The sequence below is a fragment of the Lupinus angustifolius genome, chromosome LG12 (genome assembly GCF_001865875.1).
Source record: "Lupinus angustifolius cultivar Tanjil chromosome LG12, LupAngTanjil_v1.0, whole genome shotgun sequence".
NCBI lineage: Eukaryota > Viridiplantae > Streptophyta > Magnoliopsida > Fabales > Fabaceae > Lupinus > Lupinus angustifolius.
In genome coordinates this window covers 1274354-1289021 of record NC_032020.1, presented here as the reverse complement: position 1 = coordinate 1289021, position 14668 = coordinate 1274354, and the positions used below count along the sequence as shown (strand labels likewise).

The 14668-nt window shown below is 29.6% G+C and overlaps 2 protein-coding genes and 1 pseudogene across 2 annotated transcripts in view; 1 reads left to right on the top strand and 2 right to left on the bottom strand.

The window, feature by feature from the left end:
- Positions 1 to 565, bottom strand: part of LOC109361548 (actin-related protein 2/3 complex subunit 5A) — a 4746-nt gene extending 4181 nt beyond the window's left edge. The window contains exons 1-2 of the mRNA XM_019607035.1: positions 402 to 565; positions 71 to 143 (exon numbers count right to left, since the gene is read on the bottom strand). Coding sequence (XP_019462580.1) covers positions 71 to 143; positions 402 to 502 — 174 coding nt within the window. The 5' untranslated portion in view covers positions 503 to 565. The remainder of the gene's footprint in view (positions 1 to 70; positions 144 to 401) is intronic.
- LOC109362037 (hydroquinone glucosyltransferase-like) lies at positions 2176 to 3623 on the bottom strand. Its single transcript, XM_019607611.1, has one exon. It carries the CDS (start codon positions 3621 to 3623, stop codon positions 2190 to 2192), a length of 1434 nt encoding a protein of 477 aa, XP_019463156.1. The 3' UTR covers positions 2176 to 2189.
- LOC109361780 lies at positions 10444 to 13418 on the top strand (annotated as a pseudogene).

Genomic DNA, 14668 nt, shown 5'->3' with positions numbered 1-14668 from the left:
TATATATATATATATAAGATTAGGGATATAATAATGGGTGTGATTGATAAGGGTAAAAAGGGAAAGCAACCTTGCAACGTTCATCACCGGTCATGGCCTGTGTTCCTTCAAGAGCAGTTTTAAGGGCTTCCACTGGTTTATACCTAAAATTGAAAATCAATCATCATCATTGTTTTTCCGTAATCCCTTTCGAAATGTGTGACTGTCCCTTCTATCTCATAGGAATGGATCATTCCGATGAAGGGATACAGTATGGTCTTACATCACTAGACATATCGGAATCCAGTACGATCTTATAGCACTAGACCAATGTCTTGTTGGTATGTGATCGAGAATAATAATGATAAAAGGAAGAAGAAAAGGGGGAAAAGGGTATTGATGTAAAAAAGAGTAGTACTAACTGTTTGAGTAAAGTTTCGATCTTGAGGGATTTGTGTTCAATTCTGGTGATAATAGCTTCTGCATTATCAGCTTCTATGAATTCATCTGCTCCTCCGGCCATTCTATTCCACTTACAAAATCAGCTTTTTTTTATAATCACTTTTCTATTCTATAGCTGATGTATTTCTTACTTGCCTTTTGTTTTTATTCTGCCACGTCTCTTTTATAATAAAATCTCTATTGCTCCTCTAATATTATCATTTAGAATGTATTTATTACAGGGTGTTGGTTTAAGTGGTACATGTGATTCATTCTCTAAGTAAGGTATTGGGTTCGACTCTTGTTAATAGAAAAAATATCCACCGAAAGAGTTAGTCCCACATACCTGTAGATGTTCTCGGTTAGGAAATGATTACCTTCATACGAGGATACCTGTGGGAAACAAAAAAAAATTAGACTGTATCTACTCTTAATACAAATATTTATATATAATCAGTAAATCATCTTTTATTCATTTATGTTACTTTTCTTTTGAAAAATGTTAAATATGAATAATAATATAATATTAATGTATAAAATTTTTATATTATCAATACAATATTTTATATTTTAGTGATCTTGTAATTTAAATGGGTATTTTAAGAAGGACTAGATCTCACATACACTAATATATTTGACATGGTTCAATAGGTTATCAAACTACTAAATGGAAAAAAGCTTCACCATTAAAAAAATATTGTGGGTTGCCATTAGACTTTAAAGGATATAGTATATTAATTTATACTATTGAATATCATGAATAATTAATAATATTATAACCTAATTAATTAATATATATCATGATTTTTAATATTATAACCTAACTATTGAAAATGAAGTTGCATTGAATACTTAATAACTTCACTCATATATTTGTTTTATGCTTCATTTTGCATTTTGGATGATTTTCTAAGAGTTCGTTTATGTGTTGAGTTTTGGAGGAGAAGTAAGAGAAATATAAGACTTCAGAACCATAAAACACACATGTGAGATGACTTGAATGTCTTCCTTTTTATTTCTTTTCCCACCAAAAACTAATTCACAAATAAACCCTGAATTGCTAATTGATGTTGCTAATTAATTTGGAGATTGAATAATGTAAATACATTTATTGAATCTTTTCATAAAATAGAAGTACAATTTTTTTCCAAAGCCTTCAAATTATTTTCCTTCATTGTATTGAGTGGGTGAAAGGTGAAGAGGATGATGAATGGTCCATTGATGAAGTTGAAGTGCACATTATAACACAAAGATCTACTCATAAAATAAGCAACATAATGAAAGAAAAATGATACTCCTATTCCAATATGAAAGTTAAATCAAGGATGTTAATTTTTTTGCACTATTAGGTATTCTTTCACTTAGGTAGATAATAAATTAATCTCTTTCAACTAGTGTTGTTTATAAGGATCGAACCATTGACCTTTTGGTGAGATATAGCTAACAAAATTTTACACCACTAAATCAACACTTTGTATTCCCAACTGTTTCAAACATTAAGATTTTGATATTTATTAAAAAAATTAAGTAGTCACGACCAAAACTTAAATTACATGTTAGTTTTTTTTATTATGTATCAAAATCTGATTCAATAAAAAATGGTCAGGAACATAATTTGGGAACAACTAATCTTCGTTAATTTGTACCAATAACATAATTTCACCTCCTAAAATCTCACAATAGTAAAATCTGCAAACAATAGAAAAGAGTCTTGCATTATTAATCATGAAATTAAGTTGATGAAATTGTTAATAACTTATGCATGGAACTCAAATATTTTGCCATTTCTGTTCTAAACTAGAGAGTGCATTATAAGAGGAACCATTTTCCCTTAAAGAAACACAAGCATGATTACTCAATTCTTTGATTCTTTCACTCATTTCAAACCCTTCTTTGGTTTCCATGATTCTCTTAATAACTTGTGAAATTTCATCCCTTTTTATTATCCCACTTTCTTCATCTACCTTTGCCCTAATTGCAACTTTAAGCACCTTTGTAAGAAACACTGCATTCATTCTTTGTTCTGCAAATAGTGGCCATGCAATCATAGGAACACCATGAACAACACTCTCTAGTGTTGAACTCCAACCACAATGACTCAAGAATGAAGCAATGGATTCATGAGCAAGGATTTCAATTTGAGGTGCCCATGATGGAACAACTAAACCTTGATCTTTTGTTCTTTCTAGAAACCCTAATGGTAGATAGTTAAGTGGATCATCTTTCTTTTGGCCACTAAAATAAGGAGAACTTGGAGAATTATTTGGAACTCTTAAAACCCATAAAAACTTGTGACCACTCAATTCTAATCCAAAAGCTAACTCATTGAGTTGTTCTTGAGAGAGTGTTCCACCACTTCCAAAAGAGACATATAATACAGATTTTGATGCTTGATTATTCAACCATTCACTACACTCAAAATGGTTTTCATTACTTATTGATGATTCAGTTTGAATGATGGGTCCAACAGCATAAACATAAGGAGTAGTAACATTATTACTACTAATTCCATTCACTTTTTTCTCTTCTATAGCTCTTATTGCATCTCCTTCTAAATCTGTGAAACTATTCACTATGAAACCATGAACTAAAGAGAGTCTTTGACATATAGTAACAAATAATGTGAAAGTTTCACTTGTTCTTTCATAAAGTGCTGGATCTGGAAAATCTTTAACCTGAAAAGGGACAACACAACCTGGAATAATCACAGTTTTTGTCAAATCTGTGAAAACACTCTCATCAAAGTTACATATAGAGAGACAAAATGATAGTGATATAGCTCCTGAGGCAAAGAAAACATAAGATAAGAGGTTGAATTGGTTAGCTACATCAAGTGCATCAGAAGAAAATAAGTCAAAAACTAAAGCAACTAGGTTAATGTGTGAACTTAATGATAATGTTTTCACTGATTCATGAAGAAATGGAAGAGAAAGTTTCACTGCAAGTATCATTTTTGTTGAAAAGTGAACATTTTGAGGAAGGTCTTGAATGTTAACATGAGGAAGAATAGTGAAATCTATATTTGATGGTAGATTGTTTAGGATAGTTAACATTGAAGGAGAAGGAGATCCAAGTGTAGGAATGAGAAATGTGATGAAGAGATTATGATTTTTATGAATAATTTGCTTAGCAAATTCAACAAGTGGGATCAAATGGCTTAATCCAGGGCAAGGAATCATGGCAATGCATGTTTTTTTCTCCATGATTCATATATATATGATATGAATTTGGAACTTGTTGAGATAAATTGTAGAGATATGATACTCTCAAAGTTCACTTATATAGGTTTATCACATCACGAGATATGATACTCTCAAAGTTCACTTATATAGGTTTATCACATCACCATACTTGTATATATAATTATATATCAAATCAGAATAATGTATATTATCATAGATAATTTATTTCATTCAGTCAATAAAAATATGACACATATATTGTTTTGTTTTGTTTTAATTTTTTTTATAGAAAATCATTAAATATAATACATGTCAAGATTTCAGAGGCCGGAGGAGTTAACTTATCTCCTTATAACAAATATTTATTCTCATATCAAATACTATAGAGTATGGGAACAAAGCATATTTTCGTAGTAGGAGATAATTTATCTCCTTAATTTTATTGAGTGTTTGACACATGTTATTTTTTCTTTTATAATATATTTTCAAAACTTCCATAAATAAGTAAAATAAGACATGTATCAATTTAAGGAGATAATTTATTTTCTGGTACGAGGATATATTTTATTCTCATTCAGTATTTATACAACAATTTTGTTAGGATTAAAACATGAGAAAAAATATCTCGGAGATAACTTATCTTCCTCCACCAATAAAAATATGATATATGTGTTATTTTGTTTAGTTTTAAAAATAATTTTGCAAAAAATGATTAACCTCTGACACATGTAATTATTTTAGTAGTTATATGAGATAATTTATTTCATTATATCAGAAGATACTTTATTCTCTTAAAATATATACAATTTTATTTTAGTTAGGATAGCTGTACTTTGAGGAATTCGATGTTGAGATCTTTATTTAATTTACAACAACCAAACAATAGTTGACTTTTTATATTATAAAATGAGCATTGAGAATATTCTACGAAATAGTGGAGAAAATTAGGCTGTTTCTTGCATATAAATAGTGAAGATAATACAAAATAAATAACTTGAGAATTCTGAATTGTCTTTTCATGCTTTATTATTGCCAAAGCCACATACATATTATATAGTACAAGAAGTAGAAAGTTAATAAAACTAAACAAGACATGTGTCCCAAACTTACAAAGAATGAACAAGTGTATTATTTGCATGTAAAGATAAAAAAACTATAAAAGTTATGGTGGAGTTATTGAACATATAAACTTTTAACCAACTAGGTACACTTACAGAAGGCAATGAACTGAACTAACTCAGTATTTATTTGAAAATTGATTTGTTATTTAGTTCGATAAACTTAGTTTATGAACCAAATAAGCTGAACTTGAGCTCGTTAAATAAATAAGCCGAACTTGAGTTGAATATAGTTCAACTCGTTTGGTTTATGAGCTATCTCGATATATATATATAAACTAATTTTTAAGTTTATTATAACTCATACATTATTTTTTATATTTATTGTTATTATATCTATACTATTTTCTATACTATTAATAAAGGGAAAACACAAAATAACCACCCACCATGGTGTAATTTGTGTTTTCCTATTTTGCCCTCAATATCTTTTTATTTCTACCAAAAAACCATATAATATTATTTTCTTATTTTATCCTTATTATCTTCTTATTTTAAAAGTGTATTTAAAAAATTGAATATTAGACCAATTGAATAAATTCAATCGTAAATTTAGCGCAAAAAATTATATTTGAATTTATAAAATACAAACTATACATTACAAACGATAGGAAAGCGGGTTGACAGGCACGACAGTGCATGTCAACACGCTAGTATATATAAATAAGATTATATTTATATATATAAAACGTTTTTGAAGTATTTTTTTTCAAAATTTAATTAATTATTTGAGTTATTCAAATGAACCATTCGAACTAAACTGGACAATTCTCAAACTTTAACAAAGCCGAACTCGAACTAAAATAATAACTCGTATTGAACTTGAGTCGAGCCAATCCTTATCGAGCTGAACCGAGCTGAGCTCTGGTTCGACTCTGTTCAGCTTATTTCCAGCCCTAGTTTCAGTGATTCACTTTTGGGCCTCCGCATTATTTGGGCTGTAACAAATTTTTTGAGAATTATCTGACTTTCTATGATATGATCAATCTGACTTGCACGAAATGAGGTAATTTTTTATTCTTTCATGGCAACCATCCAAAAAATAGCAAAGACAACGAAGGTGAAATCCTGATTATGGATTGAAGAGAAGAGTGATAAATATATAATATCTTATTTAGAATGTGGAGAAAATCCTTCCGAAAAACTTAACTTTTGATAATTCCTAGACTCTACTATAGCCACTTAATTTTTTTTGATAAACAAAATGAATTAAAATCAGTACAAGGGTGTTAATCCAATACAAGCAAAGATCAATTAGAGATCTTCTTTGAGTACATAGAAATACAATACTTTGGATCAATACACTAATTCGAAAACATCAAAGTAGTTGGACCAATTTTTGAAAGGAATCAGGTCCAAGACCTTGCTTTAATCAAATCTAGAATGTGCACGTAGCTCACCTCCTTTTGAGAAAAGATTGAATCATTTCTCGATACTCATATAGACCACACCACAATATCCTCCAATACTTACCCCCTTTTGAAAGTCTACCAATATCGTCATGAGAGTTCAGTGAATCAACAATAGTTGTAGAGTTCATCTCAGGAATTTGGAGCCAAGAATAAACTCATTTCCAAACAACAGAAGCAAACTCATAACTAAGCAAACTCATAACTCACTAGAGTGATCATGAGCCTTACAAATAGCACACTTTATCTCCTCATTTGAGGAAATAACATTCCTTTTGAATAACTCAATCTTAGTGGGAAGTCTCTTCCTAATGAGTTTCCAAACAAAATGACAGATTTTTTATGACACACAATTAATCGAAGACTTTAATAAAGGATTACCTATAGGTAGAGGGGTTGAATCAAACTGGATGAGATAAACAGATTTCACTTCTTTTTTAAGTTAAGTTGTATACTTAATCTAAATTAACTTTTTGGTGATAAAAAAACTAAATATAAAATAACAAAAATGTTATTGCATTAAGTGATTAGAATATTGTAAAATAGAAACTTCATAAGATTGTTGTGAGTATTTTGTTCATTACTCAATTTATATAATATTAGAATAATCCCGCGCTATTATTACCAGAAATTATTAATAAAAAACATGTAGTAAGCATAATATGTATTATAATGTGATTGACTTTAATAATAAAAAATAAATAAAACAATGTGTTAGGTTTGACTTTGTAAATGCATGTGGATGTGTTTATATCAATGTTATGAAACCCGAGCATGACGACAAACCGGTAGAGGTCCCGTATTAGGTTTAACCGGTTTAAACGGTTAAACCGTCCGGTCTGACCATGATTTTGTACATAATTAATAATTTTTATTTATAAATATATAGTTACAAATGTAAAACTTTATATAATTAATAATTATGTATAATTATATTGAAATAATACCTTTTTATCTTTTTTTGGACCCTAGTAAAACAAAATATTAGAACATTGTCCCATTTGTTTTTAAGTGAGCTGTCCGGTTTACTTCCCGGGTTAATCCGGTTTAACCGGGTTTAACACGGTCGGACCGGATTTTCTCCGGTTCAAAGCGGTCCAACTCTCATTCGGTTAAGATGGCAAACCAGAACCGTTTTCAAGTCCGGTCAGCGGTCAGACTGGTCGAACCGTCCGGTCCGATCCGGTTCTAACAACACTAGTTTATATTAAAACTCATCTTATATGGATGAATCCATATAATATTCAATCCTTTTTAGTTGATGCAAGTTGAATGAGTTGGAAGTACAATGATAACCCTGTATATTTCTGAATTTTATTTTAACCGTGAAGATTTATTCCACTGATTTTTTAGTATTTTTTTAATTATTTAGTTTTAGTTATTTGATAACCTACTAAAGTAAACCATGTCAAATATATTAGTATATATGAGATCTGGTCCTTTTTAAAATACCCATTTAAATTAAAAGATCAATAAAAAAAGATGTGAAAGCACATGTTGGGATTCCTTTTATATCTTTGAGGTGACAAGAACATGAATTGTGGTGAAATCACATAAACTAACTCCAACATTTTCATTCCCAAAATGTTATTTTTATGTAACTTATCATGCATGGACCACCACTTTACTATTCACCTCATCATGATGAAAAATAAGAAATATCTGAAGGTTTGGAGTGTCATCTGGTTAATTACAATTTGATTAGTTAAGAATGACATTATATTTAACTTAAGTAAGTCATCTCTTTATCAGATCATAGAATTAATAAGTGTGAAATCTTAACTTTAGATCAACCATCAACAGAGGAAAACTCAATTCTTTATTCCGACTAGATTGCTAACTTCTAGCTTATCTTAATATTAATTTTAACTATTTTTGTTTAGCTTTTTCTTCTTTCTCTCATGTAACTTATTTTTTTTTCTAATAAATTTTTTCTTTTGTTGGCCAAAAAAAACTTATAATGCACGGTATAAAACTATAGGATAGAGCTATTGTACGTTTTTATATATATTTTTTCATTTATTAAATTATTCATGTAAAAGCTCAACTCATAATGGATTATTCATGAAAAAGGCCAATACAATATGAACTAATTATTCATTATTCACTATGAAAAATTGTTTGGTTGGTCTTTTTTTTCATCAATTATAAACAACTATGAAAAAATCAGAATCTTCAAAAGCTAAATTATCCATGCTCCACACATATATTGTACAATAAGTGAAATGAAAAAACAAGAGTACTAAATGTGATAGGTTACCCTCTTTATGAGGAATAGAAAGGAAGGAGAAACAAACAACAAATAAAATAAGGTATAGAGATTGGAGAAGTTGAAGAAAATGGATAGAAGGAGAAAAACTCTCATTAAATCATGCCCATCAATTTTATTAGGTTGGCTATAAAGGTATTGTATATATATTTTTTGGTTTCCATATTTATCCTCGCACTGGAGACAATCATGTTCAAGCCGAGAATATCCACATGTATGTGGCTAACTTTTCTAGTGAGCATTTTTTCATCTACAAAATTCAAACCCGAGACTTTACTTCAGTGAAATCAAACATGTACCACTCGAACCAACGCCTGTTGGTAGGTCTTATATATATATGTTTTCATTTTTAGTGAGATTATTATTGCTTTGTAATTCCATTAATTTATAATCAAAATATTTTTGTTGCATCATTATGATTACACAAAGTGTGGGAAAAGTCTTATCATAATTCAATCATTCATTAATGTTGTATTGGATGATTAGATTTGAAATATTTTCCAACAAGTGATCAACATATCCAATTTATTTCTAAGTTTAACTTGTGTTATTCACAATAGATGATTCAACATAATGTCATTCTTAACAATGATTAAGAGTTTAAAATATGTGCACGAATAGTATAAAGTTTTTTACACTATCAACACATCATTTATTATTGATTTATATTACTTTTGTTTGAGAACCAATAATGATTAATAAACCAACGATTTACTTACATCATCAGTATATACATATTAAATTCATACTAATAACTGAAGAGTATTGTATGAGAGTATCATTATTATATACTAGTAGTGAATTTAATTTTCAAATAAATTTTAAAATGTAATTATTCTTTTAATTTCAAAGTATGTTAAATAAATATAAATTTTAAATTTTAAAATAATTTGCAATCTATTTTTTAAATAAATTTAGAAACAATTTTTATTATTAATCCGGTAAAACAATCTATTAGGATATAATTGTGTGTTTAAGAAAAACACACATCATTTTCTCTTTTATTTTTTCCTCTTATAACAAACAACTCTTACTGTATTGTATTTGTTGTCTTCTATCTTTTACACTAACAACCACGCATTAAGTTATTTTACACATGTTTTCTATTTATTTTTTAATTTCTGATTAAGTAATAAATTAAAATTGTTTCCTAAATTTAATTGATTTTGTCACATTTCGATCTGTAATGTTTTAGTCTCATTTTGGCCTATTAACACATGTTGTTTGAAGTTTAATTATATATTTATATATAATATAATAGTTAATATATATTAAAGTAATTATTAAATGAATAATAACACATGTATATTATGATTTTATTATTATTTTTTAATCTAATGTTGTTAGAATTGGATCAGACCGCTGCTTCAGACTTGAAAATGACATTGGTTTATAGTCTTAACTAAATGAGAGGTTGAACAATTTTGAAGTGAAAATATTCCGATTCGATTATATTAAACTTGGTTTAACCGTAACAACTAGAGAGTGAAGATAACAATTCACTTCAAATTTAAAAAATGGAACACTACTCTAATTTTTTATTTTATTTCGGTCCAAAAAAATGAGCAATTATTAATTCAATATAATTATACATATTTATTAATTGTATAAAATATTTAATTTATAATGTTTGGTATAAGAGAAGATATATTTGGTATCACACTCCTCCTTCATTTATAAGTTATTACTTAGAGTAATTATTGAGGCTATTCTTTTTACTCAGTCTAATATATATATTGTTCGTGTAATATTTTTATATAGTCAGTACTATGTTATTTTTTGAACAATAAATAATAATTATTTATGTGAAACTCACACATTATCAATATTATTATACATATATGTATAAGTAATATATCCATTCGTTGCAAAATTCAGAAATCTTCCAGCACACTTATTATATCTTCACTCTCATTTATTACAATATTATTATACATATATATATATATATACACATATATATATATACATATATATATATATATACACATATATATATACACATATACACATACATATATATACACATATATATATATAGATATATATATATATACATTCTTCAATTTTGAAAATATTGTTGGTGGGTGTTTAAAAAGTTTCGTTTTTTCTCCATTACCCTCTTCTTTTCTTCAAATTTTGCTTATTGGGTAACACTCTTTTACTCTCTCTTTTCACTTTTTTGGATTTTTCGAGGTATATGTTTAAATTCTGAATTGTGTGTATATATCTTTTTTTTAATGATTATTTTGTTGCTTTTTAATTTTATAACTAGTAGGAATTGAAATTTAAAATGTTTTGTAACTTTTGACAATTGAAAACTGAGTTCATGTTTTACTGAAAGATTGCATGAAAAAGAGAGAATTTTTTAGCGTAAGATTGTTTTTGATCAGTTTTGAATTGTTTATTACATTGAATACTAATGATGCAATGATAAATAATAACATGGTCATGTAGAATTTTAGATTCTTATATATGATAACTGGAAGAAAAAAACTGAAGTATTTATATTGAAATGATTTGCATACTCATGTACTAATAATATATGTGAGAAAAAAACTATTGACAAGGATTCATATGTTAATGATTTTACCGAAACCACCTAGCGGGACTAATGTTTGATTGTTGTTGTTGTTGTCATATGTTAATGATTTGTATGTGAACATGATTTAGACATCGCTATTGTAGTTATCGTTGCTGTCATTGTGGTCGTTGTTGTTAAAACTCTTCAAGAATACAACTATTTACCTAACAATATAATGGTTATTCTATCTGTTTTGTGTTTTACTTATCTGTTATGTAGCAAGAGTTGTGTCCGTATTTGTTATTACGTCGTTCCGTCCATGTAGTTGACCCGACCTAGTAGGATAAAGGTTTGGTTGTTGTTGTTGTTGTTAGTCATGACGGTTGACAAAGCAACTCCATATGATATACTTGGAGTTGCTTTCTAGAAAAGCTTAGTTGTAGTTATATATTTTCTTTGGATATCATAAGAATGTTACAAATTGAAGTTGAATAAGTTTCTTCTATGCTCAAGGTGCATCTTTATTGCAAGTAAAATTGGAATTTCTAATGTATTTGATGATGAAGTTGTGCTCATTGCATGGTCCTTGAACAGGGAAGATTATGTGATTCACGAAAATGGGACCGGACTTGGAGCAGAAGAGCAAGTCAGAGAATAATCACGACCCTGCATTTTCGGGACAAAAGGTTCTGGAGCCCGGAACTAACGATGTGAATGATGCTTGTGACACGGAAATGTCGCCGTTTGAGAAATATCATTTGTCCTGTGGAAATGAGGATGCAGAAGTTAATATCACTGTGTGCACAAATGCTGGCAAGGCTTTGGTGGTGGAAGATTGTTGTGAGGATGCCACTGAGTGTTCGAGTTCTTTTGCTGATACAGGATCTGGGACCGAGAATGCCTCCTTAAGTGATACTGAAGTTGAATCGCAAATGCGCGCTGACAATGGATCCTCTTCGATGCATGATGATTGTTTTGGAGCACTTTGAAGAAGGTATACGACAACTATTTCTTATGTTTGTTTCAACTATACCTTGTATCAGTTTTCATTCATTTGCCTTAATCGAAAATATCCCTGAAAAAATGTAACCAACCCCTCTTACTGGGAAAAGGTTTCGGTTGTTGTTTGATTTACTCGATCAACTGTTTATCCCTTTTACAACTTACTCTATTCATCCACCAGAAAGAAAAGGATGACAACAACACATTGGAGGAGGTTCATAGGCCCTCTTATGCGGCGTTGTAAGTGGGTCGAATTGAAACTTAAGCAGCTTCGGTCCGAAGAACTTAACTATGATAAAGAGCTTGCTGCATACAATCACACAAAGGAGCTTGATTTTTCACACCTAACATTAGATCACTTCGATATCAAATCAGTACCTATATCTGGTAGAATGCATAGGAATAAAAGGAAAAGAGTTGAAGAAAAATGTGATTTAGCATCATACATGTCTAACCACACCTTATTCTCCTACTTCGGTATGAAATTTCTTTGTCTGTTAAAAGTGTTTGTCATTTCTTGCTGTGTTTCTCCTCTTTTATTTTATAATTTCGTTTCGATTCGTTCATTTTCCAGAGAAAACAGATCATACTATTGATGCCTGTATGAATGATCTTCATGGTGTTGCTATAGGTGAGTTGTAATATACATGTTGCTGTTGTATCGAACAAGGTTTCGTTGTGAATTTTGTATTGACTTATAAGTATACGACTTTCTTTTAAATCGACGGGTGATTGGTTCGAGTGGTAAAATGTTTTAGTCATTTGATTCGAAGAGATTCTAAATTTCTAATTCTACTATTTGTTTATTGATATCAGGATGTAATGATGAAAATATTCATCAGGAATTCAAGTTGATTGATATTTGATCTTCTATAGATTATGAAATTAATGACAAATCTTTGAATCACATCATTCAAAAGATTGAAGCAGTACAATCACAAGTTCATGAATTGAAAACTCGAATCGACAATGCGGTTAATGAAAATCAGGGAAGGTTTCATTCTGTATCTCATTCGACAATGCTCGGTTCGCCGGACGGATTGAATCATTCTGTATCTCATTCGACAATGCTCGGTTCGCCGGATGGATTGAATCATTCTGATCTAAGTTGTGATTCTTTGGCTGGTTACCAAAACAAATCTCAGATTCAATCTGAGTATGACATTGGAGAACTACTTATACATGGAAATGCATCATCAAGTGGTGAAAGGTTATCTCCCATCATTGAAATCAGTAATAGGCCTGAGCTTGAGGATCCATGGGAAGATGTAAGTTTTCATTACAAAAGTAATTTTAAGTTCAATATTTTCTATTTTTATAACTTTTGAGTAATTAGTAATTACCCATTTTAGTCCTCATGTTTTTCGACCTTACCAGTTTGGTACTTCAAAAATTGAAAAACCCAAAATGGTCCCAAAAAATTTCAAATATGGATCAAATTAGTCCCTACCAAATGTGTTTTAAAACATGCTAAAAAGGACTAATTTGACATACATTTAAAATTTGTGGGGATCATTTTGTGTTTTTTCAATTTTTGAGAGACCAAACTAGTAAAGTCAAAAAAAAAAAAAACATGAGAGATTAAAATGAATATTTACTCTATAACTTTTAGATCTTCTATTTTTCTAACTTTTGTATCTTCTATTTTTCTTACTATTTTTATGATGGTTACACACAAGATTAGGTGGTTATTATTAGATTATGGTACACGTCTCTTGTTTCAACATTCGTTCAATTATACTCTCCTATAGTTTCATAGTGTGGCTTATAAGCTTAATCCTCCAGTAGTTTGCACAATTTTGTATGTCACATTTGTTCTTATAAATAGGGATTAAAATGATTATCCACTCATCTGACATCTTCTTAAATCTCCCGATCTCATTGAACAACTTTGTGGGCCAATTCATGCCCTGCTTGCCTAGAACATTCTAGACCTCAATAGGTGTATTATCTTGTCCAACTACTTTATCATTTTTCATCATTTCCAAAGCTTCTTTTATCTTCAACTCGGGAATTCTACGATAAAATTTATTATTTTGATCCTCTTTTTTAGTGTTTAGTACATGAATCCTTATGCCAAAATTCCGAACCATGAATCATATCATATTGTGAGTGGTAAGATTCATAGTTAATAATTAAACATACTAAAATAATTCATAAACACATTAAACAAAAATACTATATGAAATAACACAAACTCAAGTGATTAGAATACTACATAAATATTTCACTTGAAAATAAAATCTGCAAAATATTCACATTTTCTTTTCACTCAACCACTCTTACAAGCATAAAATAAGGTTTTGCATGCTTAGGACTATATATATACTATCAAGTACATGCATGTTTATAAATTATAAAATCATTATGTATAATTTGCAGATGAAGGATGGAGTTCTTGCACAGAAAAATAATGCGGCCGCAATTTAAGGATGGTGTTATGAGATTATCATTCGATGCGGCCTTAATATTGTGGTTGCAGTGACTGCCGCAGCCGTATTACACTGCAATTGCGGTGTGACTCCGAATCACACTGATGCAGCTGCGTCTGGCTACAACTTAACTGCATCAGGCCACATCGAATTCAAAAATAGTTTTTTAATCACAAAATAATTCACACTGCAACGAGCTGCAATTGACATCGTAACGGCCACAACCACAGTAACCACAACCGTTACCGCAATTGCGACCGCAACTGCAATTTAAAACACTGCATCAAACTCAGCTTTGTATAAGCATACACT

What these genes read in the sequence shown, in the direction of transcription:
- LOC109362037 (XM_019607611.1), bottom strand. Translation starts at nt 3,623, where the DNA reads ATGGAGAAAAAAACATGCATTGCCATGATTCCTTGCCCTGGATTAAGC.